The sequence below is a fragment of the Poecilia reticulata genome, linkage group LG2, assembly GCF_000633615.1.
Source record: "Poecilia reticulata strain Guanapo linkage group LG2, Guppy_female_1.0+MT, whole genome shotgun sequence".
NCBI classification, from domain to species: Eukaryota; Metazoa; Chordata; class Actinopteri; order Cyprinodontiformes; family Poeciliidae; genus Poecilia; species Poecilia reticulata.
Window position 1 is genome coordinate 21111724 of NC_024332.1, and position 27592 is coordinate 21139315.

The following is a 27592-nucleotide window of genomic DNA, read 5'->3' on the forward strand; positions in this document are numbered from 1 at the left end:
GCGCCTGACAGTCGGTAGACAAGAAGTGTTGGGGAAACATTCCTATGTTGGACCTCTGCACTGCACGGGTCAGGTTTTCTATCAGTTCATAAACAACTTTGATACTTTTTAGATCTCTTCCGTAAAAACTAACAAAAAGTCCTTGTTAAAAAGAAACACCAATAAAGGTAGGACAATAACCAACTTCTAATGCCTGCGACGTATTTTATCGACTTACTGGTTTAAGTTTCGATTTCGTCGTCCATGTTATGGCAAGCTTTATACTAATGGATCAAAGAGTAATTGTTGTTCATGTAAATAATTTATATGTTAGAGCTTTAGGGGTTCGGACGGAGAAGAGTGATTCTTTTTTTCCTTGTTTTTCTTTTCGTCAGATGAGTAGTATTGCACAGATGGACAACCTTGAAGATGCGAAGAAGGAGCTGAAAGAATTGAAGGTGAAAAGGGAAACCTATGCCGAAATATGTTCCATATCACTGTTTTATTTCAATGACAAAACATCTACTTTTATTCATGCTGTGTTGGCTTTGGTTTCGCTTTTGTAACGGAAGTGTGTGACTGGCCTCACGGGGGCGCTATAAACAATCGCCGGATTCTCATGGCACAGCAGCCAAATGGAGGAGAGGACGGCTTTCTTTGGTAGAAGTGCAGCTTAGAGAAACATAAAAGTCTCTTAGTCTGAGTGTGACCTCTTCAGTCAGAACCGAATGTTTTTACATTGCATTTGCATTTTCTCTTGCCATAAATTAGATCAAACACATTAGCTAAACTTTTCAGGAGAGTCTGCCACAAAAATCTGCCACAAAAATCTCATGTACACACACTGCAAATCAGAAAGAGTATTGTATTCCTTTTCTTTGATGCATGTGTGTGTCTGTGTATGTATAAAGAGGAAAGTTGAGAAAGCTGATGACGTGAAAGCCAGGATGATGCTGGAAAAACTGGAAGGAGATGAATTAAAGGAGAATGCCAAAAAAGAAATGATGGCTCAAGCTGGAAAGCAGGAGTCTTTCCAGAAAGAATTCACTCAAGACTTGGAAAAAGTCAAGGTATGTCTGACTCTTTGTTTACACTTACAGGTTATTGGGAAGGAGATAGTTATGATATATATTTAATCCTTTTTATTTTTATAAAGGATGAAATCCAGAACCTTTCTAAACACAAGCAAGATATACTGGATAAACTGAAGCGATGCAAAGCTCAGCTGGAGGCTAAGAGAACCGAGGCTTCAAAACTGAAGCACAAATTCAAGGTGAGAATGTTTTTTCTGGTTTTTAACCATAAATTGTCCTGTTTGTTAATCTTTTCTATTAAAGTATATGAATTGGAGTGTTCTAAAAAAAATCACCCAAATAATAAAAGTTGTTCAGAGTAAAGATGTTTGATTTAAATGGATACTTGATTATTCACAGGGGCAATAAGGGCACACAAATTTAAATGTAAAACTGTATTTCTCGTCTAGATCTATGCCCAGATTCCAGAGACAGAGGTGAAGTTTCTGTCTCTTATCAGAGAGGAGAATGGGGAGGGAGAAGACATCAGTCATTCAGTCAGAGGAGTGTTTACCATCAGTCAGAGAGCTGCAGTGCTCCTACGAGGAGGCCAGGCTCTCATCACTTTTGAGGAAGAGAAAGGTAATCAGGACTTCATTGTTGTTTTCTTATATATGTGGCACATTATGTAATGTGCTTGACATGAAAAAGATTCAATTTAATTTCACTACAATAAATCAATATTTATGATGAATTTCATTAAGTGGAGTTACTTATTAAAACTTATTTAGAGTGTTAAACTTTTGTGAAGGTGTAGCAGAGATTAGATCAGTGACACTGAACCAAACTCATATCTAAATTATGCTAAAGAAATTTTCTTGTTTATTGTCCCCACCAATAATGAGATGGGATTTACTCCCTTGTGCAGATTTTTGTTAGAATCATCACAGCAAAAGCCAAAGAACTTTGCACAGTTTCCCCCCCAAGCTAACTGAGTTGATTAATGTTGTTGGATGCAGGTAATTTTAGCTAAACGATGACTAGCTAATGCTAATGTCACATTAAGCTTGTTAACAAATACAGGCTACTAATTATTTTGTTATCTATGTTCAAAAGTGGGTAGTACTGGTTACACTTGGTTGACTAACTTTTTTTAGGAAAAAATAAGGTACTTATAAGATTTGCCTTACTTTTTCTTTTACTTTAGTAATATTAGAGCTATGTGTAGATTGATTTTGCATTTTAAAAAAAATCAATATTTGATTATTCGATTTCTGCAGTATGAGCTGTTTATGCAAATTTGAGCATAGTTCCTCAACATTTTATATATGTAATTGTTTACATCCTTATTGTTTATTTTGTATTAATACGCATGGTTATTTTATTTGAAAGATTACATACTTTAATGTTTGTTTATGTATTTACATTAAAGTAAAACACTGTACAAAAAAAACAAGTTTATATGCCACAGTGTTTGACAAGATGTAGAAAGGGTAACCAAATATCTTTAAAGTCTTCAAGCTTCCCTTTCGCTATGTGAGTTAGTTTTTCCATTGCCAGATTGTTGCTCAATAGTTTGATTCATTCATTCATCTTTGGTCTTTCTGTGTTCTTCCACTTCAGAGCAATTATATGTCTAGCCTGCAAAAGACAAACAACCACAAGGTTCTTTCTCTTCATAGTTGTAATTCCAATAAACTTGCAGAAAACTAAATTACTGCACCTTCAGTCTTTCCTCGACACACATGTAGACCTTCAGGACAATTTGCACATATAAGTAGTTGCCTAGTTTCATTTAAGAGTGTCTCAGACTCGCATCTCATTGGCTCTTCATAAGATTTGTATTTCTGTCATGTTGTCGATCCTCTAGTGGCTCAAAAGATCCTGAAGCTCCCTGGTTGCCGTGTGTCCTGTGAAGACACCACCGTGAATGTGAAACCTAAAGGACTCACCTTGGAAMCATCTGTGAAGTTTGAGGTATATAATAAAATCCAGGTTTACCAATAAAACGGAACCACTGATGAATTATAGATTATTAAAATCTCTGCACATTTGTTGAGTGATTTTAAACAAACATGAAAAACAAATGTTTCTTTTTAAAATCACAATGAAAATACCAACAAATTCCAATTATTTTTTTATTAATCTTGAGTGACCATCAATGTGATCACTCCACCACTTTAAAAAAAAACTTTTTGAGAGGGTGAGGGCAGCAAATACTTCCTGAAGGAGACATTTTAGTGATATATTTGCTCATAGCTGTCCATAACAAATCTAACTCAGTTCTTCCTTGTGTAATTGCTGAACCTAGAGTTCACTCGARAGATAACGTATGTGGTGTTAATTCAGATGCTTCTGGTCCAGCTGCACTTTTTAGAAAAACTGACAACTGGCATTTAGACACTGAGTAAAGGGCTCTTATGATGGTGGTTAAATCATTTCCTCAGGGTTAAAAGACAGATGGTTAGATGGACAAAGGTGTGCGCTGATATTACAGATGTTGTTGAATATAATCAGGTTTGCACCATTCACACACTCAGAGKTTTTGCCCTTGCTTCTTCCCTTTTTGTTAATTATCACTCATTTTGCTTTGCTCATTCTGCCAGCCAACATCTAACATCTTTGAGGGTTRCATGATACAMTGAAGTCTGACTACATAAAATGCATAAAGTGTGAACATAGTGTAAATATTGTCATTACCACTCAAACATTGCATTATGAAATAACTGTTATTTGCAATATCTTTGTTTTTTCCTGTGGAGGTCCATGTGGATGTGTCCAGAAAAGAGCTGAAAGTATCCAACATCCCCGCTGCCATGCCGGAGGACAGAATGGAGGACCGTCTGGAGATCAGCTTTTCCAGACCAACCAAGGGAGGAGGAGAAGTGGAGAGTGTGGATTACAATGTCGAGACTGGAACTGGGTCCATTACATTTTTGAAACCTGGAGGTATTACTCTCAGGGTCACACACACTGAGATGTAGGAAAATGCCAAAACAACCTKTGTGTGCTTTGTTTACCCATTTACATTGAAGCAAGTCATAAGGCACTCAGAATTACTGTCTGAGTGTCAACGTGTGGCCCAACAGATTTACTTAGATTCAGCTAAGTGCTTTATTAGTAATTGTGTTTTTTAGGTTTATTTCAAGCTGTGGCTTCTATTCAGGAACATCAGCGTGTGAAAGTGTGTGAAGTGCTTTGTAGATGCCATTTACCATTTAGACACCTGTCTGAAAGGTTCATTTTGTCAAAGAAATGCACTTGAAATAGGGAAGGAAAAATACAGAAACTACAAGATTAGGATTAATTTCTTTATACTAAAATTGAAATAGAACAAAAACTTGACAGATCATTCCTGTACAAAAATTTAGTGCTACAAGGTAAATAAATGTTTTTTTTATTTGAACCCCGAAATTGCTAGAAGTTTGAGACTGAGACCATGCCATAAATACTAAACGGTTATTTTAATCAGTGAAAAGAATGTTATTAAATTGCCTATTAATAGGTTGTGTCTGAATGGACACAATCCATTCATTTTGAATGGTCACTGGTGTAAAGATGATAAAATCACATTTTTGAATTAATGATGACATTTTGTGTGTGTGTGTGTGTGCGTGTGTGCGCGTGTGTGTGTGTGTGCACGTGTGTAGTTGCCTGGAGGTTGGCCAGAAAAGGAGTGTACAAAGTAAATCTTGAATCTGAAGTTAATGTCAAGGTTGGACCAGCGTACGAGTACAAGTTGGAGAAGTTTCAAGTAAGAGACAACACACCCGTCCTACAAACAGTTCTGTTTATTTTATCCTTTATAAATATTTCTGTCCATCATTCATTCCTCAAAGAATTTGTTCTTTGTGGGCAAAAGTGTGCATAAAAAAGATCCTGCTTTCCAACACCAAAGGTCTTAGTTTTTTTTTTTTTTTTGTCAGATTAACATTTACTTCTCAAGTCGTGGCAAACTGACGATTCAGGTTCTCCTTTGAACATCCCACTCCCTGTTAGTAGAATTGGCCTTCAAAATAAAAGTCTTGCCACGGTAGTAATTCTAAATATTAATTGATGGATCAAGTCTGAATTAAGTTCATTTGTATAATTACTCATTCCCATAAACATCTGCCCTACTCCAGATGTTGGACTCTCTATTGGTGCCTACTTCATGTCACTCCACAACACTAATCAATTAGTGCTTTTAAATTCTTGGGCACCATATGTCCCACATCATTAAGCAAGCTGATCTCATGCCTGTCATTCTTTGCAGACATCATGTGGTTCATCAAGGCGAACCATTCTTCTGGAAGGCATTGATGATGTGGAGGAGGAGGAGGACCTGCAGGACCACCTGGAAATTCATTTCCAGAAGCCCAACAACAGTGGTGGTGAAATTGAAAACATCAAGTATATTGCTAAGGGAAAGTCTCTCCAGGCATTTTTCAGTGAGGACAAAGTAGACACAACCAACTAAAGTTAGCAGGAAGTATTCATCATCAGCAGTATATGAGTTTTCAGGAGAATAGGAAGAGCCTGACTCCATGGTCTGTTCAGTGGTAAAAGCAGAAAATCTTTTTACTTTTGACACTTGGAAATGCTATTTGGTTACGGTGATATTTTATTTATGTTCTGGAAAAGCGGGTTTGATTTTAGCATATATAAATTACTATGCTTACACAATCTGTAGATATGAACTGAGTTTCCAGAAAGAAACTATGTTCAGTCACYGTGTATCTCAACCCTGACRAGCTAAAATTACATCTATGGATTATTGATCTTAATGTATAACAGGTATTGGTAGCCATTTTCTCAAGTGTTTTAATTTCACTTCAGCACTAATTTAAGCATAAATTATGTATCATATGAATATATGGTGGTAAATTACCCTCACTAGGGATGACAGATATTTTGCATACTATGTAAAACGCAAAGATCAGACTTTTCGTCTGGATTATCACCAAGGTTTAAGCTTCTGCTTGTTATTGTCTCTTCTGCCTTGTTTATGATGCCTATTAAAATATAAAGACACTACGTCAGTGGAATTGGTTTTGTGTGTGTCTTACTTTTGACTTCAAAGTCCAAGGAATGACTTATCTTTCCTTCAAATGATAACAGTCCTGTTTGCCAGAGGAAAAAAAACAGGTAGCCTATAATGACAAAGCAAATGTATGTTTTCTTTTTGCTTGAGCTCAAAAATTCTCAAGAACTCTTTTTTAAATTAATTTATTTATTTAAATGGCTGGTTTCTCTAATATATGTTGTACTCCTCCATGTACATAATCATTCCTTGTTATCTAAAAGAACACTGCTTTGACCACCTATTAGCTGACTGTCCTTAATTTAATATCCAAACCACAAGAGGACACATATTTTAGATTACTTTTAACAACTGTTTGCATCCATAATGTTTTAGGACATTCATTCAAAGGAAGGGAAGTGCGTCAAGGTGGTAATTTAAATCATAGTCTATACAAGTATCATGCAGGGTTTTTGGCACATTACGTGCGTCACACGCAAACATTAACTATAGTGTAAAATTTTAAACATAAACACAGTTTATGCAATCATTTCTCGACAGCCACGAGCTCAGACCCTCTGGATAAAGCAGGTACCAGGTACTAGTTTCTACCAGGATAGGAGTGACAACAGGGAATGAAACGAGAGTCTGAGGATGCTCCAGTCATGCTGTGTGTACATAGAGCTGAGGCTCCAGCTGGATTAAGGCTGGGAGSCATATTTCACGAGGGAGAAATATACTCTGTTCTCCTGTATGACATACTGATGGTATAAACACTTTTGTACCAATGAAACGCAGCTATATTCATAAATCCTGACGAATCCAATCAGGTAAACTGCAGGCATGTCTTGAAGACAAGAAACAATTGGGATGATTCTATATCCCAATTACTAATTTTCCCCATAAACAGAACATCTGCCCTACTCCAGATGACAAGAGCAGGACAGTGGACATCTTTGGACCAAAACCTTTGAGCCTCCCTCCCCCAGCTGTGTAAAATATCAGGACGCACACTCCATACCAGTAGGTGGCGGTAATGCTACTAAAAGTTTTTTGCCAACCGCCAATAAAACCACGAAGAAGAAGCAGCAGAAGAAGACGACACTACTACTGCTACTATTATTGCTGATGTCACAGCAAATTGAACACGTAGACATTAGAAACTGAATATTCAGCGATGCTTTGGTTTGAGGGATCCATTCCTGAGGCCATAAACTCTGCTAAACAACGCAGTTTGGTCTTTGTCGTTGTCATTGCAGGTAACTGTGGTAAAATAATTGTAAACGGACGTTGTTGTGAGAACGACGCTTATTAGCAAGCGACCTGTCGGTGTTTGATAAACTCGTTCCAACGTTTTGCTGCTGTTTGTTAGAACCGGTTGGTTTTAATGCTGCTTCTAGTTTGCCTCTGAAATCAATTAGACACGAGAATGACGTCAAATCCAGCTTAAACTTATTAAAGCAGCAGGTGAACCAGCTGGCTTTGCTTGTTTTGATTTTACTCGGAAACATGGCTACCGACCAACCAACACCAACGCAACCACGAATTTCTTTAGAACTATGGCTTTCAAACACCGTGGAAGACTTTCCCTTACGGAAGGTGTACAGTTCTTTAAGAATGAGAAATTTAATGCAACATCTCATAAAATTCAAATAATTATGAAAAAGTTCCACATATTTTGTCACTTATTCAGAGAGTGAAACGGATGAAGTGAGATATTCCGATTCTTTCTTTTTTTAAATGCTCGGATGACAACACAAAAACCTGGCCGAACCTTTTAGTGTGTTGCTCCACCTCCGTTGTGTGACTGAGACATTTGGAGTTGCTGTGGTTCTTAAACTGACAGACTTCATAGAGAAGAACCCAGTTGGGTCTTTTCCCACCTCTGTACTCGAGTTTTGGTGTGACGACCAGAATGTTTCAACACGTTTTTGTCAGACGCTTATATTAAAGCTGTTTAGTGACGACCATTATAATATGTTGCTTATACAATTGTTTTACAAAAATAAAGCTTTAAATATGTTTTTGCATTTTACTGGAATATTTTGTGATAGGCCAGCATAAAGTACAGCGTAATTTTGAAGATGCATGGTTGTATGTTTAGATTTGTTGACCTAGACTTTAGTCTTTTGCAAAAAAAATTATTTTTTCCATTGGCTCTGATCAAGCTAAGCAGCAATTCTGCTTCTCAAAAGTGAATTAATTTTAGTTTTAATAGAATTCTTTTAAGATTTACTAATCCAGCTGCCTCCACAAAGAGAAACATGAGTCCATATGACTGACAGTTCTAGTTTGAATTCAGTTCAACACGAAGATGATTCCAAACGCAGCAGAAAATCTACAACACAATATGATAAAGCAATACCCCAGTCAGATCTCTGTGTACTTAAAACTGAAGAGTTACGCCTCAAAAAAGAGAGCCGGCCACATACATGTGATAGAACTACTAAAGTCACACAGAAAAGGAAAGGACTTTCCAAGGTCGCTGCAGCTTATTTTATGCAATAAATACAGGCAGTATGGAGTGTGACCTTCCGGATTTGGGGTTGAATTCAAGTAATTTTCAGATCTAGTAAAGACCAGATGACTTATGACTGGATATGTAGAACAGTAACATTCTTTTTTTTCCCGTCAACTATTTGCTTGTTACTAAAAACACATTTGTATCTATTTGAGGAGGATGACAGGTCTGTGTCGTCATGATGTAAAGTACAGTTTACAAGTAAYGTTATTAGATGTCTGATTTAAATTATTCTTTTTAATTAATGTAGTAARCTTATTTTTCAGCTAACCCTTCTGTGAGATGTCCACAGGCTTTGTGTTAAATCTGTCCTGCCTGTGATTTTACTCTGTCAGGGGAAGATGAACAGTCTCAGCAGCTGATGTCCAGTTGGGAAGACGGCGGCGTCTCGGAGGCTGCCCAGAACTGCTGCGTGGCCATCAGGGTCGATGCCAAGAGGTGCTGATTAGTTCTCTGCTGTGTGTACAACAGCTTCAGTTAGTTTGTTAAAATAGCTATGTAAAAAAACCTCAAATTTGATTATCACAGCAATTGTTTGACCTTTGAACACTGCCATGTTCTTAAAACATTGGCTTGGAGCTTATACAACCTGGTGTGTTGTATAAGCTTTTTATTTGATCTCTATAGATGTTACTGAACAGTCCATACAAATTCAAAATGCTTTATTGTATATTTTATTCCTCATGGATTCACTTTCTCTTCCCAGTGACACTTGTGTCCAGTTTTCCCAGATCTGTATCCTTTGTTGCTGTGTATGTGTTGTACATATATTGTAACCATATTTATATCCAAGTACAGGACTTTGGTGAAGCTTGTGTTCCTTCATTAGCCTGTTATAGATCCCGTAGTATGCATACCGTCTAGCTTCTTCATCGGGGTGACTGGAATTCCTCTAGAGGTCGTTGCTGGAAGTGTGTCTCCCGATGAACTGATGAAGAGAATCAACAAAGTAAAAAAGGTAAATTCACCCTGTAACACTGGCATCTTTTCAGCACATTATATTAAAAAGATGGGCTTGATGAAGATAAACAAATAGGTTAACTAAAACCAAATGTAGAGTATTTGGTAGCTGAAGGGTCGACACAAAACAAAACAAAAAAAAAGGAACAATGGCTAAATTCACGCAGCAGGTCTTGATCAATTCCGATTTGTTTTTTGTTTTTTTGCTGAATTTTTTTTTGTGGTCTGGTCATTGATATTATTAATTAAATTTGACTGTATTAATTTTCATGTGAATAATATACGACCCCAAAGCAAGCAGCGTCGTGCACAGACGAACAGTGTAGATGTCAGACAGCATCCATTCAGCCTTAAATGTTCTTATTTAAGACTGATAAGAACATTTATCAGCCCTAAATAAAGGCTGATAAATGTCCCCCTTGCAAAAAATAAATAAGAAAAACAAAAAGTAAATGAAAACTTTTCTGTTTTTAAATTGGTTTATTGATAGATTGGTCTCTAATTTCCCATCAGAAACAAACTTCTTTGTAAATTAAAGCAATTTAAACTGTAGTCTCAGATGGATGTGTAACTTAGGCTTTCAACTGTAGATTCAATAAACCAGACACTAACAAGATCTAGCCAGGTCTAAGTTTGGTAGACTTTGTTGAGTCACAAACCTTTTAAGCCTAATTATCTGCTTTAGCAGATGGGAATCGATGAGAATGACTAACGTAGGATAGAATGCCAGACAATAAAACAATTACCGTATTTAACAACACTTTAATATTACCATCCTTTTTCCTTCACCACCTCTGTGCTTAAAGAACCAGTATTCTGATTACAGATGTACACTGTAATCAGAACAGCTTAAAACTGTTCAGCATTTGCTATATGATAGCAAAATAACCTTATATAAAAACACTGGTTTATTAGGAACTAACTGATCTTGACAGTGTGTTTATTTTGTAAGTACTGGGGAGCTTGTGGATTAATCTATGCCACATGAAAATGGCAAAACAATCTTCACTTCAGAGATTTTAATGTATTTTATTTAACTTGGGTAGCATGAATATGAAAACTAAACGTATGAACAACATTCTCTTGTCTTTACCTAATTGCCTTTAAGGAAGCTGAATCTATAAAATGTTTTACCCATTTTCCTGCTTTCTTATAGATGCACTGTCAAGGAGTAGAAGATACTGCTGCAACAGATGCACAGGAGTCTTTGGAGACCAGACCACCTGATAGCACAGCCACAGATTCTACCTCAGCTCCAGCAGTGCCTGTTGGGCTGGAAATGATCAGTGATGAACCTGAAGAGGCTCCAGCTGCAACAAAAGGTGTGAATGATTGCTCACTCATTCAGTGATTGTCTAAGAAGTTCCTTTGTCAGAGATTCTGCTGCTAAGATACAAACATCACGATGTCACCAGGTGGCTCAGGACCCGTCCAGTCACTGAACAGATGGATGTTCTTAGCATCTCCAGCTGAACAGAAACAAAACTGAAGTTATTATTTTTAGACGTAAACAGGAACGATCTGGTCTACTCTGCAACCTCAGTTCCTTTAAATCAAGCCTAATCCCACTTCAAGTTGCTTTTTAATATCATTATTGGAACATTGGCCAATATATTTGATGGACATTGATTATTTTGATGATGGCACTCACCAAAATGTTATGTTTGCTACTGGTTTCTGAATTGTTGACTGTACTGTGTTTCTTATGACTTCATATTTTCGTGCTTTTTGAAAGCTTTTTGAACTGCATTGATGCTGAAATGTGCTATACAAATAAATTTGATTGATTGATTGATTGTGGTCTTTTTCAATATAGAATCCCTTTCAAGTTCGGCAGATGGAGAATGTGTTTCCAGCACAAAACCCTCTGTGGAGAATTCCCCTTTATGTCAGGCCACCTCTTCTCAGAATGAAAACCTGAATGCAAAAGTAGAAAGGTAAGAGCAACTTGGGTTTGTGTCCATTTCTCATAATACAGGCAGGGAGTATCTAACAAACCTTTATTGCAATATTGTAAGATGTTTACAAATGTGAATCCCTTCCCCAATTTGCCAAAATGGTGTTAACTATGTGTACTTTGAACCCAAGATCATTGACTTACAAACTGAAATATTTTCAACAACTTAACCGCAGTTGATGCTGAGCTACATAACTTAGCGCTACAGCTAATGATTGTAAATATAGGTGAGGTGTGATTTACAGCACTGTTGGCATGAAGGTTATGGTGAGCAGATGGTGAGTTCTGTAAAATATGATCTCACAAGTTGGTAATCATACTTGGTGTACACACCTTTCACTGTAACTAGAAAAAATAAATGGAAAAATACAAAATAATTTTTGGATCAAATCTAATATGTTCCAGAAAATCCTATTCGTGCAGCTCGGCTGGATGTTTGTCCTGCTGAGTCTCGTCTCCTCATCCACTTGGTAGATTATTCATTTGTTGTTATACATGCAGCCAATGCTGTATGCTGAAAAAAAGGCCCACACTATGAAGTTCACACCTCCAGACTTTACTGTGGCTATGGTGTTTTTGGGTTACATCTAATAAATGTAGCATTGTACACTTGTTCTTAAACAATGTTGTGTTTATGGGGCAACAGTGGTTGGAGTTCAGTGGGTTCCTGGTTTGATCCCCGTGCCACCGGCTCTCCTGTAGCTTGCTATCATCATTTGTGTGTGTGTGTGTGTGTGTGTGTGTGTGTGTGTGTGTGTGTGTGTGTTAATGGCTTAATGACTGTAGTGTGAAGAAATTTGAGGTCCTCTGGACTTGATAAAGTGCTATGCAAGTACAAAGCCATTTACAATGTCAGCCATAGCGATTTATTACTTTTTCTTTGAAACACCTGCACCTGTTGAACAATTCGAAGCTCTTCACAAGAGGTTATTATCCTGGATCAGTGTTTTTCAAACCTCTTCAGGGCTCAGGCCACTTAACCCATTTAACAAACAGTCATGGACCACCTAACCTGAAAGCCTCTGCGATAACGAATCTTTATATTTGATGCAACCTGAAGCAAAAATATTAGTTTCTCGACTCTCCTATTGTTTTCTTTGTTCATCCTAATGAGAAGAGTTGTGCTGTTTGGTGAATGTGACTGGTCACGAGAAAGACATGAACATGTCTGCTTGGGCATTTTGAGTCATTTACAGATTCTGAAAGTGTCTAAGCTTTCCAATGATGCCAAACACATAGAAATAAAAAAAAGAAGGCGCTAAATCAGCTGATAGTCATATGCACCACGTGGCAGGATTGGTTTCTAATTTCTTACACTAATGATTCAGCTGCTGTCATGAATTTTAATTCTTTAACTTCCTTTACATGTTCAATATTTTTGCCTTTGTTATTCCTTTTTATTATTGGAATCTTAAGTTGTGAACAACTTTGCCTCAGATTTGTTTTTATTATTTGCACTCGATAGGTTCCTGCCAGCATCTGGAGAGAATTTCAAGTGAGCTGCACATTTTGAAATGTACCAGCTCAGCATTTCAAAGGCAAATATGACTGTTTTGCTGCAACATTTGTCAGTACTGCAACTAAAACTAAAAGTATTGTAAGCATGACTGTAAGTCGGAGGTGGCCAACATGGATAACAACAAAAATGAAAGCTTTCAATAGCTGGAAACAAAATTGGTCTTATTCTAGCAATTTTTTGGACAATGTACTAAAAGGCCACTGTGTTGTTGTAATGCCTTGCTGCTTCCATTAGGTGGTGGCAGAGAACTGGCTATAGAAAGAGGCAGAACTTTGTGTTACTCCGAATGTTTTGTCATTTAGCAATTTGTTTTTGTTGGGTCGCTTAACGTCTGGCAATATTTTCATTGTGTAATGTTTTCATTTAAAAACATTTCACTTTAAAGTGTTCTAGTTGTATAATTTATAAACTATTAAACGACATTTCCTTTACAATCCTCTTAACGCTGCAGCTCTCCCTGTTGCTTGATCACCTTCTTTCTAAGCGTGTTTTGGTTCCACTGAATCAGTGTGTTTGGCTTTACGCTGCTTTTATTCTCCACCTTTCCTGTCGTAGTGTTTCAGGCAGACCATGTGAAGGATATCTGGAGAAACCCACAACCTGGCCATCCTGTGAGGCCCTAGCTGCAGAACTGGCCAGTACTGAGGAGGAGCAGGGCCCTACAGGGCCTAGTTCAATCCCTGCACCCACAGCTGACCAGGAGAATCTCTGAGATCCATAGACAATGTTGTAGCAAAACAGACATATTTGTCTTTGAAATACCAAGCCGGTTGTTTTTGATTTGAAAGAAGTGAATGGGTGCATTTTTAAAGGTGCAGCTCACTTGAAATTCTCTCCAGATGTTGGCAAGAACCTGTCTAGCGCAAATAATAAAAACAAATCTGAGGCAAAGTTGTTCGTAATTAAGATCCCACCATTGCACAAGAGGGCAAACACACAAACATCACCACAGCACATATATATCACGTTTGTTCACGTGTTGTGAGGAAAGCAGAATGATGGCGTTGCAGTTGTCTCAATTTGTTTGAAATTATAGAGGAGGATTCAGGCGCAGCAAAACGGATGTGAACTTCATTCAGAGGTTGAGTTTTCTCTTTTACACTTAGTATTTTTATACACACAGAACATGAGAGAGCCATTCTGTATATAGAAATACTTTTCAACAGTTTCCTTTTATACCAAGGAGATGAGTTCTAAAGTATAGAAGCGAGCATTTTGTCTGGCCATGTCCACATCTGGAGCTTTCAATTCAAATTCAATTTTTAAAATTAAAAAATACTTTATTAATCTCAAAGAGAAATGAAATGTGTTGTAGCTCAGTCATGGCACTGATGTCATCTCCATCACTGGGCTGCTTTAATCAATAGAGACAATCCCTTATCCATCCAACTTTGTTTGATAATAGTTATGCTTGCAAACTTTTATGATGATTTTCTACTTAAAGCTAACAAAAACATTTAATTTCTTAGGAGATTTGAATATTATGTCAAACCAACAAAGGACACGTTTAATGCAGAAATGTTGACTTAAAAATATTAAAAACTTAATTTTCCTTTGGGATCAATAAAAGGTTTTTGAATTGAATTTGAATTGACCTGTACATAGGTGACCATGGAAACGAGTACAGTACATGGCTGAACTATTTTGGAGAAGATGGATCTCTGAGTATTTGCCCTTGATGCAGGAGAGACTAAAGTGGATGAGACGAGAAGAAACATCTCTTCTGGAGATAATTGCCCTGATGGCAGACGCTGCAGCAGCCAGAGGATGTTGGCAGATGAGGAGAGTCGTGGCAGTCAGAGCTGATGCATGAGGCCTGGTTTGTTCAGTGCAGCTTCAGACCAGAACCAGTGTGTTGGAGAGGCCAGTGATGAAGCTCTGTCTGCTTCTGGAGGCATCTGCAGACTAAAGCCATTTCTATTTTCTCTATTCTTCTTTTTATAGGTTCATCATTAAGAGAATTGAAGAGCAAAGAAGGATCACTTAATGTCTTTGCATTTATATAGTTTATAATTGAGGTTGTGGTTCATTTAGGCTTCAAGGAGCTCTGCATGCACGTGGGTGGTCATGTAGTCTTTTTTTTTTTTTTTTTACCAGTCACCCAGTCAGCCGTAATTAGTCAACAGCAGTCAGTCAGTGGGTGAGCAGGTGAGTCAGTCAGGCAGTCAAACAATGCAGGAACCAGAGTAGGAGAAGCAGCAAGGGATTCTGTGAGCCTGTACCATGTTTGCCTGTAATTTTGGAATAAGCCAAAAATGGAGCTGCATTTTTGATGTTTTCTGGAACTGCATGAACCAGAAACTCCTACTCACAAAGTTACATTCACTTTTGGTTTTATAACCTTTAAAAATATATATGGTTTTCATGGACAGGTCGTCACTACAGACATGCACAGCATTTCTGTGATGAAATCTTGTTTATGTTCATGGAGACAGCCTTTTGGGTGCCATGTTCTGGTCGGAGGACCATGGAAACAGTCATGCTCTCTTGACTTGTGGCCTACATTCACCTGTTTGACTTGGTCATTGAGGAGCTGAAAGGACTGAGTCCACATTTTAACCCATCTATGCTCGTATCTACCAGTTTGGCAGCAGTTCGTGTTCATTACTGCCTTTTATAGACACACTTTTTAAACTTTTTTCCAACTTCCATCAAACTTACAGGCAAGAGATGGAAAGCAATCTGTTTTTCACTTATAGGCATAATTCTAATTCAGTGGTTCTTAACCTGGGTTCGATTGAACCCCAGGGGTTTGATGAGTCGGTCTCAGGGGTTCGGTGGAGCCTCTGCCGCGGAGGTWAAGACACACTTGTGTAAAGTCGTGATGACGCCCCGCTTTTCCATCACTTGCTGCAGAGGATCACGTTACATTGCTTAACCAATCAGTGCTGCGGAGGAGTCCTGATTGAAGGAGCTCCACTCTCAGCATGGATTTGAACTTTTGTCTTTAATTACTTCATCAAAGCTCACAGTTTTTACGGAACTCTATAGTCTAAATCTGCTCCATAGTCGCATCTTTTCGGGGTTGGTACTGCCTCTAGTGGTGTGGGCGGTGGTTACACAGCTAATATAATTACATTACTTTTTATGTGTCAGAGTGGAAGGGGGTGGGAGGCGGTTGGAATAAGAAGGGTTTGGTGAATGCACATATGCATTCACCCCAGTTTGAGGTACCGAACTGGGGGGTTCGGTACCTCAAAAAAGGTTAAGAACCACTGTTCTAATTATATTTTATTTTTCTTCCCCCTCTTTTTCTTTTAATTTTGTACAGATTGACCAAGAAACTGGAAGAGAGACAAGAGCAAAGGAACAAAGAACAGAAGGAAGTAAGGAAATAAAATGACTAAACATAGTTTTGCTTGAACTTCTCTGGATCCAGGAAATGTAATTACGGTGAACCATTAAAGAGTGTCCTGATCAGCTCCAGCTGAACAGCTGCTCTGTTTTTCTGTGCTACCCGTAAATCCGGCAGAAAAATCTGATGAGGTAGCACTGATAGTCAGAACACCGGCACTGTTAACACACAGCTCCTTAAAGTTCTGCACAGAGCTCCAGAATGATCAGTCTGGATTAATCTAAGCGCTAATAAACCATCGTCAATATTTCCCAGCAGATCAACGTGATCTCTGATCTCTCCGAATCCTCCTGTTGGCGATGTTCTCCATCAGAGGCAAAAGGTTCCACAATTACGTGGCTCTTCTTTGTGCAGCTGCTTATATAAGTGTGATTGTCTTCACACCTTGATCACCTCAAAAATGATCAAACCTGAACTGTTTGGAGTTAATCCGCTGATCCGACCCAGTTTTCTTTTTCAGGGAGAGTGAAATTACCCTGCAGATAATATGTATTTCATGCGCTTTGGCGCACAAACCCATGCGTTGCATCTTTACTTGACAAAAATTGAGGAAATTTACAATTTACATTCAAGTGAGGTTTTCACATCCTCTTATTTTTATGTTATTTATTTTGTGTGTATTATGTTACTGTCTGAGGATAAATGTGGTTCAGTTTCATCGTTTACAATAAAATGAAATACAACATAAATACGATAAAAGATTGAAATCAAGAAAAAACATCGTTTCAGTGCTTCTTGGTCTAAATAACTGAATAAAGTCAGGTTTCAGTGTATTTACGTGAGTTTTGGCGCTTTGTAGTTTGTTGTCCTCAGAAAAAGTTTGCGTTGCTACCGCACATTTTCAAGGTTTGCGTAGATTTACTCCACACATTTTTTGTGTGTATGCACACTTTATACACAAGCCCCAATTCTTTCCTAGATTATTGGATTTGATGCCTACAGCATCAAAAATATACTGGATTTTGACTGGAAGAGAAAGGACTCTATGCCACATCAGTCTGCTCTCTGTGTCGCAGCAGAGGTCCCTAATCCTGCTGGCTGCATCACAGCAGTCATAGTTTGTGTAAAGAACGTGTCCAGTATCAGAGAGGGGTGCTGAATGGTGGATGCAGCCATTACAGATCAGCCTTTGTTGGTATGTAACCAACAGTCTTTGTCCACGTTGGCTTCTGTTGCAGGCTTCCATGTTACCAGGATACAGCTGCTCACTTGTCTCTCCGTTCTGTCCTTGTTGCTCATCCAGCTTGTTGTGGAGCAACCTGACGGCAGAGGAGATTGTTCTCCTGGTCTGGAGGCTTCAGCATTGATTTTGGCTCTTCTGCTTCTCTATGATTTACCAAATGACTTTCTCTTTCGCCTCTTTCAAATTGTCATGACATTAGCTGAATGCCTCAAATGAATGCAGAGTCACACTGTCCCCTTCTATTTGCTCATGTCTAATATGAATAGAGGAGGTACATTTCTGAAGGTTTAAATATTAAGCTTGTTTCTTAGATTTACTTGAAGGCCTTCAGAGGCACTGATGTCTGGAAGTCCTTTGGGAAATGGTCGTGATCATCCAAGGGAATCAGTTTTCATGCTTTATATATGTGCTGATGGCTCATGACTAAGGTTTGTCATCACTCCAAGCTCGGTGTCAGTTTTTCTTTGTCAGGGATCTGTAATCATCCCATGTAGCTTTCTCAGAGATGACGCTCGTCATTGTTATCATTGTACAGAACCCTCTAGCGAGAGTTTGCAGATAACACATTGTATTCTCAGATCTTGGTTTACAGGCAGTAATTCTGGTGATTTGTGTAATCTCTCTTACATCCATCAGAATCCAGGGACAAATAAACAACTTTAAACCCTTAAAATCTCATTCTAGGCAACAGTATTTGAATTTATCGTTGTTTTAAGACAAAAACATAAGTACATAAACTTTTAAAAAACATTTTATGCTGTAAAAATCATTTTATTCCCTTTTTAAGATTGAGATAAACTAGTGTGCATTTTTTAAATTATTTTTTTAAACAACCAAGTTGGTGAAATGCATTTTGTATGCCATTTCATTTAAACAGATAACTTACTAAGTTTTGAAATTTCATCAATAAAAATAAACACTTATTTATATGTAACCATTCTTCTTTTTATGCCTGATGGGCTTCTCAGTCATTATTAATCTACTTGCATGTTTTTCAGAATGACGTCAGAACAGAAATTGAGCGCAGGAAGATGGGGAAGCAAAACCAAGAATTTAAGAGAAAACAAGATCAAGAGAAAACCAAGCAGCTCCTGGAAGAAAGGAACAGAGAAAAGGCAGAAGAGAAGGCTGCCAGAGAACGAGTGAAGCAGCAGATCGCTATGGTAACCTGCTCTTTTCCCTGTCCTAAATTTGAAGGCTGCTGTCAGTGTATGAAATTTCTGCTCCTGACTTGAGGAAATTGTGCTTGTTGTAGGACCGAGCAGAGAGAGCTGCCAGTTATGCCAAGATGCGTCAGGATGAGAAGGATGCCAAGCAGAAACTTCTGCAGGCCCAGCAGGCAGAGCAGGAGGCCAAGAGGGAGGCGCTAATCAGAGAGAGGAGGTAAAAGATTAAACAGGTTGCTTTAAATGAAGACTACTACATAATCAGTGTTTAACATCATCAATGCGCTGACAACTTTATTTCTGTTAAAACAACAAGGCAGCTCTTGTAGTGTTGAAATAAATCAGCCATAAGAAAGAGTCTGAAAAATGGCCTTAAGAGAAAACTTCCTCTGTAAAAAACCTGACATTGACAAAAACATCTCCATGGTGCCCATAAGACTGGGAATTGGATTCCCCACAGAGCAGAAAAGTCTTTTTGTTTAGTTTTTTTCCAAGAAACACACCAAGGTCTAATGTTGTCACGAGGCTAACATTCCAAACTTTGTATTAATACTTGATGAAAAACTTGAGATTCAGTACTTTGGATCCCAAAAGAATTTGATTACATCAGAAAACAATTAATCAAACACTGTATGATGAAATGGCTGTTCTTAACAACAGTAAGGGATAATAAGAAGTAGGGTTAGCGTCATTAGGGTCCAACTTTTTTCTGCTGAAATTCAACTCTTTTTGCTTGTTCAATCATAATGTTGAATGATGTGACCGCAATCAAACTTCTGTTTAAACAGTAAACCCAGGATGTGGTAGTCAGAGCCAGGGATTGGCTCGTCATGCGCTTCGCTGACACAGACTTATTTTAAATGTATAAAATTCAGCCATTATTTACGTCTGATCTTTTGGTGCACAGTTATCATGTATGTGTCATGTCAACAATATAGATGCCAGATAAAATGACTGTGCAGACTGCAGACACTTTAAAACCAATCAGAGATGTGAATTCGGACCGTATATGGAAATGGATCAAATCAGATTTTTGGGGGGGTGTAAAGATCGGGATTGTGCCGCTCAGAATGCGATGATAAGTCCAATATGATTTGCATTTGAGCAAAAAAAAATAAATAAAATGATAATAATTGATTTGTGTCACATTTGCCTGTTGTGTTAATGTAGCCGTTGAAATGTGTTTAGGAATTTTAAGCACCATTGAGTTAGGAAATGTACGACATTGAAACTGTTTTCAATATAGTGCAGATGTTTTCCTTTTCTTTAGTATAAAAGATGCCTGGATGTGGAGTTGATTATTAGAAGAACCGATTTAAAATGTGAATCCAAAACAAGACTAAAACTACAACTATCTTTGCTTCTGTGAATTATGTTTTAATTCTGTACATCTTCAATGTGTGTGTGTGTTTATGTGTGTGTGTGATCAGTACCAGCTCAAGGATACAGTTTCGACTCCCTGATGGTTCATCCTTCACCAACCAGTTTCTCTCGCAGTCCAGACTGCAGGAGGCTTGGAACTTTGCTTTTGAGGTCAGTCTGACTGAATCATGTGTTCATCCTGCAGGTCCTCTTCATATTCATTCTTTATATGTTTTTGTTAATATGTTTTACCACATAGAAACTGCTCATCTGCAGTTTCTTTCTGAAACATGGCCAAACTGTTAGATGTACTTAAAACATGCTGTTAGTGCAGAACTCAATATAAACATGTAGTAAATATTAATAAGAGACATTTTTTTCTGAGAGGAAAAGAGACAAGTGTCTTATTTTGGAAGGAATATCACATTAACAAAAAAGTCTGTATATGGATTACAGAAATAAAATCCTCATAGCTGTTTAGCAGCCTTCCATGTTTCCACTGCCATTTGGAAGATTTATCTATGCTTGTGAGGTCCAAGGCCTAGAAAGGCCTTCCTGTTATCACTCTAATCTTTAGCTCCTTCCACAGATTCTCTTTCAGACTGAAGTCGGAAATTTATCTTTGACTCTCTCTCAGTCCTGGAAAACAAACAAACAAAAAAAAACCCCCAAAAACAAATATAGAGAGAAATTAACCGACTATGTGAATGAGGCCAGACTGAAACATTGTTGTAGTTCATGTTCAAATGACTTTATCACTATGCTTCATAAAACATGTTTTCTTCCTTATGTATGCATCTAATGGCAGTGCTGCTTCTGTTTTAGGAAATAGGAAATCTGTACGGTAACTTCTCCTTAGCAACCATGTATCCTCGACGAGAGTTCACCAGCGAAGACCTAAACAAGACGCTGCTGGAGCTGGAGTTGGTTCCAAGTGCTTCCATTGTTGTCCTCCCTGTGAGTAGTCCAGAGTCTGCTCTACACTGTTCATTAGGCCTTCACTTCCTGTTTGAGTTAGTTCCCCATTTCTTTCATTTGGATCAGTCAGGTGTAAAACTGCAACACCAAATCACCAAACAGATGCGCACAAAAAGAGATGTAACGTCACAAACAGGTTGTGACAGATTAAGCGCAAGACAATAACAACCATCAGATAATCAGAGTTTATTCTAGGGATGAGTAGACAGCCTCGATGATGCTTCTTGATTTTATGTGCCATGAATTCCCAAATGATGTGTCCGTGCTGCATGTGTAGTGGAAAAAAATGTTTTAAAATCAATTTTGCCACTTCGTCATTAGTACTTCAGAAGTGGCAACACTGTGACGTCACAGTGTCATATTTCCATACATGATTTTAGGCTGACCACCTTTGGCTGAAAGTTCAGTTCTTTACAGAAAAGTGATGAGTGACTAAGCAGTGAAAGAATCATTAGCTAAATTATTAAGACACATTGTTCAACACCTTTTTTTCAATAAATAATGAATCCATGATCATTTCATGCTTTCATACACCAGTACAGTGTTATTTAAAAAAAAAAAAGCTGCAAAAACCTGGTAGAATAAGTGTGCTCGTCTCTAAACTAAAACTTAGTTGAAGCACAGCATGAAGTCTTTGTTCATAAAGACTTCATGTTTCTGTCATTGTAGCAGAAAGTTGAAGGTTGTGCATGAAAACTGACTGCTGTGAAGAATTATTTACATTTTCAATCTTCTCATCAAAAACCCAATTTCCATCTGGACAAAATGACCTCTGTGTGTGAGCATTAACTGGACCCTGTCCTTCCTTTCAGTCTCGAAGGCCTGCTAACACAGTGACCCGGTCTTCTGGATTTGGCATCTGGACAGCTCTGGGTACACTCCTTTACCCGCTGCTTGCTGTATGGAGGTTCCTCAGCTCTTTTCTCTTTGCTACACCTTATTCATCATCAGCATCCAGAGTGCAGGGGATGCACAGCAGCCCTGCCAGCAGCTCCAACGTCCCCTCAAACCAAGCTAAGAGGTGAGAAKTAAAAGGTTTCAGTTTACGGTGTTGCACCAACATATGCAGTCAGCCAGGCAGCTTTTAACTTTGCCTGTTTTCAGCCCCTTCAATATCAATGTTTGGKKRARRWTTGCTGTCAGATTTCAGTGTAGAGAAATGGGATYAAGTGAGCTGATCTGGTTTTTAAGCTRTTGYATTGAATAGTCATCAAAAGTAAAATCTAATGCTTAAAMCGAATATACTGATAATAAAATGTATTTTTATTTGTGCTTAATTATGGCACTGAGATGCGGGACACTTTGTTTTCTTTTTGTAATATGAACAGCATGACCAACAATTTTCCTTGTAACATTTGTTCCTCAGCAGAATCTCTGCAGCTCCTCCACAGCTGCTGTGATCATGTGTTGATGGGTTTACCAATGTTCCAAACCACTTCCAGTTTTGGATGGTGGATTGATWAAAGCTCTRAAAAKTTCAAAGCTTGGGATATTGTTTATTAACCCGGCTCTGCTTTGAGCCTCTGGAGCAGCTGCAGTCCTGCTGAGAGTTGGGCTGTTTTCACACCTGATAGAACCAAAATGTCAACATTTGTTACATTTTCAGCTGGTGCAGTTCGCTTTCACACCACACTGAGTCAAACAACCCAAAATAATTGAGAAACCTGTTACACCCCCACACACACACACACACACACACACACATACACCTTTTCGCCTGTACCAGCAACTACTAAAAGAACTTCTTCCCAAAATGAAGTGGCATTAGATTTTAGTGGTTGTAGGATTTGATGTACTTTACTGGTTTGGACATTTCCTATCAGCTGCTTCAGCTAGAGACACTCCTGCAGGCGCCGTTACTCTGGATTGAGTCATGTCTGCGAAATCAGACTGTGCTGACCACAAACGTGGTTTTAGAGCGTTTATTACCAGATTTACATAAAATATTGTTTGTAATATTGTACAGCTGAAGTTGGATGTATAGAGTGTGAAGAGGACGGGAGAGAGGACAGTCCTTTGTGGAGCCCCCGTGTTGCTGACAACAGTCTCACACACAGTGTCGTGGGCGCACAAACTGCGGTTTGCCAGTTTGCCCACAAACCACGACACATGGGTGAGAAACTGCATCGCCTCAGTTTCTCACCCAGTAGAGCCAGATGGGTGGAGTTGCATTCACTGGAGAAGTCAAAACCCCTCATTCTCACAGCGCTCGCYGGCTGGGCCAGGTGAGTGTGTACACCGTTGAGCAGGAAGATGATGGCATCCTCAGCTCCAAGTTTGGGCTGTTGGGCAAACTGCAAGGAGTCCGAGTGTGGTTGGACCAGGGGCCGGAGCTGCTCCAGGACGAGTCCTGGTGATGTGAGAGGTCAGCGCCACAGGCCTGTAGTCCTTGGAATCACGTCTACGGCAGCAGAACAATGCAGGATGTTTTCCACATCACAGGGACCCTCCACAGGGAACATGGGCAACATGTTGAAGATATGAAGGAAGACTCTGCAAAGCTGGATAGCACAGGCTTTGGTCACCCCTCAGGCTGACACTATCAGGACCTGCAGCCTTTGCCAGGGTGGAGTCTCACCAGCTGTCTGTGGAGGTGGCCAGCTGAGGGGACAGGGGATGGTCACTGAGTAGAAGAGGAGGGGAAGAGTAGAAATTCACACGGGGATGAAGGACTCTGAGGAGAGTTGGTGGACAGCARMAGTGGCATTGATGGGAGTGTTGGCGGGAGGTGAAGGGGCTGGASAGTCAAATCTGTTAAAAACAGGTTGAGTTCACTGGCTCTGTAAATGTGGCCTTCAACCCACTACCRCCTGYTGACCTGAACCCAGTGACAGACTGCATCCCTCTCCAGGCCTCGCTTTTGTTTTTCTGATGGAGTTTCCCCTCCAGCTTCCTCTTGTCATCCTCCTTAGCTCTTCTGATCTCCACCTTCAAGCARCTCTGTATTATTCTCGCATCATCCCTGTTGGTATTTCTGAAARCCCTTATCTTCTCACTCGGGATGGTCTYGATCTGACCAGGGCTTGTTACTTGGGTAACAGTAAACGGTCTCAGTAGGGATGATGGAGTCAACACAGAAGTTGATGTAGTGTTATGCACTCAGTGAGGTCATCGATGTCCTCCATGTTCGGCTCACAGAGTGCCAGCCAGTCAGTGACCTCAAATCATCCCTATAGTGTCTCAGTGACCTCCTGCGACCACCTCCTCTGTGACCTCATGGTTGCAGGCTGGCTCTTCATCAGAGGGACGTAATATGAGCCGAGATGCACCAGGTTATGATCGGACCGGCCGAGCGGAGGGAGAGGAGAGTAACTCTATGCRTCTTTTACGTTAGCWTACAGCGAGTYCTCTCCTCTCTGGTGGGACAGCTCACATACTGGGTGARTTTGGGCAGAGTTCTGTCTATGGTGACATGATTAAAATCACTTGAGATCACCATGAATGTAGCCAGATGTTCAGTCTGCAAGCGAGGTCACAGGCCACCTTGAGGTTAGCAGAGGGAGGAATGTAAACATGACATGACAACATGCGAATATTTGTGGGTTTAGTAAAACGGACGAAGACCAACCACTAACAGGTCAACGTCCAGACAACAGATTTAGTCCTTGAGCATCAGCGGTTGTACTGGAACGGTAAACCGCCCTCCTTTCCGCTTGCCACTCTCACTGCAGTCTCTGACAGTTKTATGTCCTTGACGGACATAAAACTTTTTTTTATTGTCTTTAATTACTGTGGAAAATACTATGGTCCTTCTTTCTTTACAATAAGAGCTCCAACAGAAATAAATCTTGGTTTTCATCAAGAAAAAAATTATAAAATAAATTATTCTATATACTAATACTTTGGATGTATTTTTATTTAACTTTGTTTTGTTCTAAACTTTTGCTTTTATGTTTGTGTTCAGAGAAACTCCCACCAAACAAACTTTGGAGATGCGGCCAAAGGATTTCAAAAAAGAAGGTAAAATCTGCAGACTTCGGACAGAAGAGGACGATGATGAGGATAATAATACCTGGAATGGGAACTCGACCCAACAAATGTAGTACCCTGGGTGACGTAAAGCTGCTGCACCCCAAACCCCCGCTTTAAATTTKGATTTATTCCTTGTTTTTTCATGCTCTTCTTTCTCCATTTTAGTAGTTGCGTCCCTGCACTTTGTCTGCATGTTCATGTAAATTTAGTCCCATTTGACGTTGAGATGAGTAAAATATTTCTGAATTTAACACGTTTGAATGGATAATTTTGATTGTGTGAAGCCACTATTTCTGTTTTTGTGCTCATTACTGATCTAGTAAATTCAATAAACAAAGTTTTAACCAATCACGGGGACCTTATTGTGTCTGGTACCTAATTCTTTCTAATAATATTAATAATCAAATTAATTTATAATGCCCTTTATATCTCTAATTGAAATCTCAAAGGGCTCATTCACATGCTGATTACAGCAGGCTGACAGAAGCGAAACTGCACATTTTAGCACCATCGGCACGAACACCAGCAGGCAGACGGGGTCAAACACCTTAGACCCTGGATTTACATTGGGATTAGAAATTTTACTGAAAATGTTTTTCATTTTACTATTACAAATCAGAGATGTATGAGCTAGCTGAAGAAAGTAATAAACATCCATTGTGTACTGCTTGTTTGGAATGACAGCATGTTTTTTTCTAAAATATGAAAAACTGATTTTTCTTCCCCCACAAAGAAATAAAATGTTTTCCAAACAAGCTGACTTGATCAATCATTTATGCACTGATATTTTATAGACATTTTTCAAGTTGGCACAATTCAGCAACTGCACATAAAAGTGCTTTTCATGAGGATATAATTTTATGTTGAACTTTGGGAACAATGCAGGCTAAAAAAAACTAAAAGCAAAACACTGGAATCATGAAATGGCTTAATTWCCTCCCCTTGTGTAGAGCCCTGCTAACRACCTAATTATTCAGCTAATGACCAAATGATTCTATTCAGGTGTGGTTCAGCAGAGACCCATCTAAAAGTTGCAGGGCAGTGGCCCTCCAGGTCTGGGGTTTGACTCCTGTGCCTTAGAAGATGGCTGATGCCACCACAGAGCCAAAGAARGTCTTCAGGAGCGTCCACTGCACTCYTAGAAACTTCAGCCTCCTCAGCAGGTAGAATCTGTTCAGACCTTTTCCTTCCTGGTTTTCCTCTGTTGTTGAGGAGGTAGTTCAGCTGGCTGAGTACTCTCTGTACTCTGAGTGGTATTRCGGCAGAGTTATCAAACATCATGGGGAGTTGATGGAGAAGTTTGCACTGCAGAGAGTGATGAGGAATGGCACAGTTCCCTGTGGAGCCTTGTACTGCCGACCAACTTTTCAGACACCAAGACTAGATGGGCTGGTCCAAGACCAGCAAACTCTGGCCACAAACTGATTGCCCAAATATAATCTCTGGTCCCAGAACCAGAGTGCTAATCTCAAATTAGTTGCCTTAGCTTGAAAGAAAAACTCAGGTGAAACATGTTGCATGTTTCAATACTGAACACATGACTCATTCGATTTTTATAAATCAGAAGTATCAGCTAGCTGTTGAAAGGATTGAATGTGTGTTTAGTTGGATTTTTTTTCTCCGGTAACATTCGGCTCCTTTGCCCTCCAGGACCTGCTACTTARAGACATCCTCACAGTATGATGCTTCTACCACTGTGCTTCATAGTAGGAATGGTGTGTTTGTGGTGATGTAYAGKGCTATTTCAACTGCTGAAACTTGGAGCTCCTTCAGCACAGCCATGGTAGCCTGGTAAMTTTCTTCAGTCACTCAGATTATGAGGACACAACCTGATRCATGGACCAGATTCCTTCCTTTTGAGCTCCAGAGGATGTTCAGCTTGGTGTTTTTGTTTCTATCCCCTAAACTTACACTTTTCTGTAACATTTTCTATCAATTGCCTGGAGTGTTCTTTTGTCTTCGTACTGGTTAATCTGGTCCGTTTACAGATTAACCAGTAAGCGGACCTTCCAGACCCAGTGTCTTTATGTACGACCAGCTGAGACCCACTTAAAGCACTCAGGTTATCTCCATTCTTTCTACTTTGAGTTAAGGGGGTGAAGATTTATGCAATCAGCTAATTTATGTTAGATGTTTTTCTTTTACCTGTCAGTATTTTGTAAAAATCAGTTTTCCCTTTGTTAAGTTTTTGTGTGTGTGTGTGTAAATAGTCACTATTAAAAACGCCAAATTATGTTGATCATGTTTGAGTTGTAATGGCAATGTAAAGGGCACAATGGCAAAGAGGGCACTGTATTTTGTCATTACCTGCTACAAACTCCACATGGTGTGTCATAATGGGTGCAGCTAATCTTCCTTTTATTTGTGGTCATTTCTGACTTATTGTTTTTTTGACTATGGAGCAAAGAATATTCACAAAAGTTGAGATTTTAACAGAAGTGTAAAGCATTATATCAAAAGCTAAATCAATGATCAAAAACATTATCAGGGACACAATGAGAAACATGACCAAAATATAAATGTTTTTGTTACTAATTTTTCAGTTTTCACCAATTAAAACAAAAGAAAAATCCTTGAAGTTTTTTATTTGTCTTAATAATTATGACAAAAGAGAGATCGACTCAG

At 39.0% G+C, this 27592-nt stretch overlaps 2 protein-coding genes across 3 annotated transcripts; both read left to right on the plus strand.

Annotated features, from left to right (window-relative positions):
- Nucleotides 1–6019, plus strand: nmi (N-myc (and STAT) interactor). Of its 2 annotated transcripts, none has more exons than XM_008396111.2 (9): nucleotides 1–167; nucleotides 375–437; nucleotides 891–1049; nucleotides 1136–1252; nucleotides 1463–1634; nucleotides 2863–2969; nucleotides 3755–3941; nucleotides 4643–4746; nucleotides 5248–6019. In XM_008396111.2, exons 2-9 carry the CDS (start codon nucleotides 375–377, stop codon nucleotides 5449–5451), a joined length of 1113 nt encoding a protein of 370 aa, XP_008394333.1. In that variant the 5' UTR covers nucleotides 1–167; the 3' UTR covers nucleotides 5452–6019. The 2 variants fall into 2 exon arrangements, with proteins under 2 accessions (XP_008394333.1, XP_008436952.1); XM_008438730.2 differs by having other exon boundaries at nucleotides 7–68.
- Nucleotides 6020–7068: 1049 nt separating this feature from the next.
- Nucleotides 7069–25708, plus strand: ubxn4 (UBX domain protein 4). The gene is made up of 13 exons (XM_008438716.2): nucleotides 7069–7253; nucleotides 8851–8953; nucleotides 9222–9250; nucleotides 9355–9473; nucleotides 10632–10797; nucleotides 11292–11412; nucleotides 16223–16277; nucleotides 18488–18652; nucleotides 18745–18872; nucleotides 20086–20188; nucleotides 20843–20974; nucleotides 21808–22016; nucleotides 24900–25708. The coding sequence occupies exons 1-13, from the start codon at nucleotides 7172–7174 to the stop codon at nucleotides 25036–25038; spliced, it is 1551 nt and encodes a 516-aa protein (XP_008436938.1). The 5' UTR covers nucleotides 7069–7171; the 3' UTR covers nucleotides 25039–25708.
- Nucleotides 25709–27592: the final 1884 nt, after the last annotated feature.

What these genes read in the sequence shown, in the direction of transcription:
- ubxn4 (XM_008438716.2), top strand. Translation starts at nt 7,172, where the DNA reads ATGCTTTGGTTTGAGGGATCCATTCCTGAGGCCATAAACTCTGCTAAA. An exon ending in ATCAGGGTCGATGCCAAGAG is followed by an intron (nt 8,954 to 9,221) that starts GTGCTGATTAGT and finishes TTCTCTTCCCAG; the next exon opens with TGACACTTGTGTCCAGTTTT. An exon ending in CTTCCATTGTTGTCCTCCCT is followed by an intron (nt 20,975 to 21,807) that starts GTGAGTAGTCCA and finishes CCTTCCTTTCAG; the next exon opens with TCTCGAAGGCCTGCTAACAC.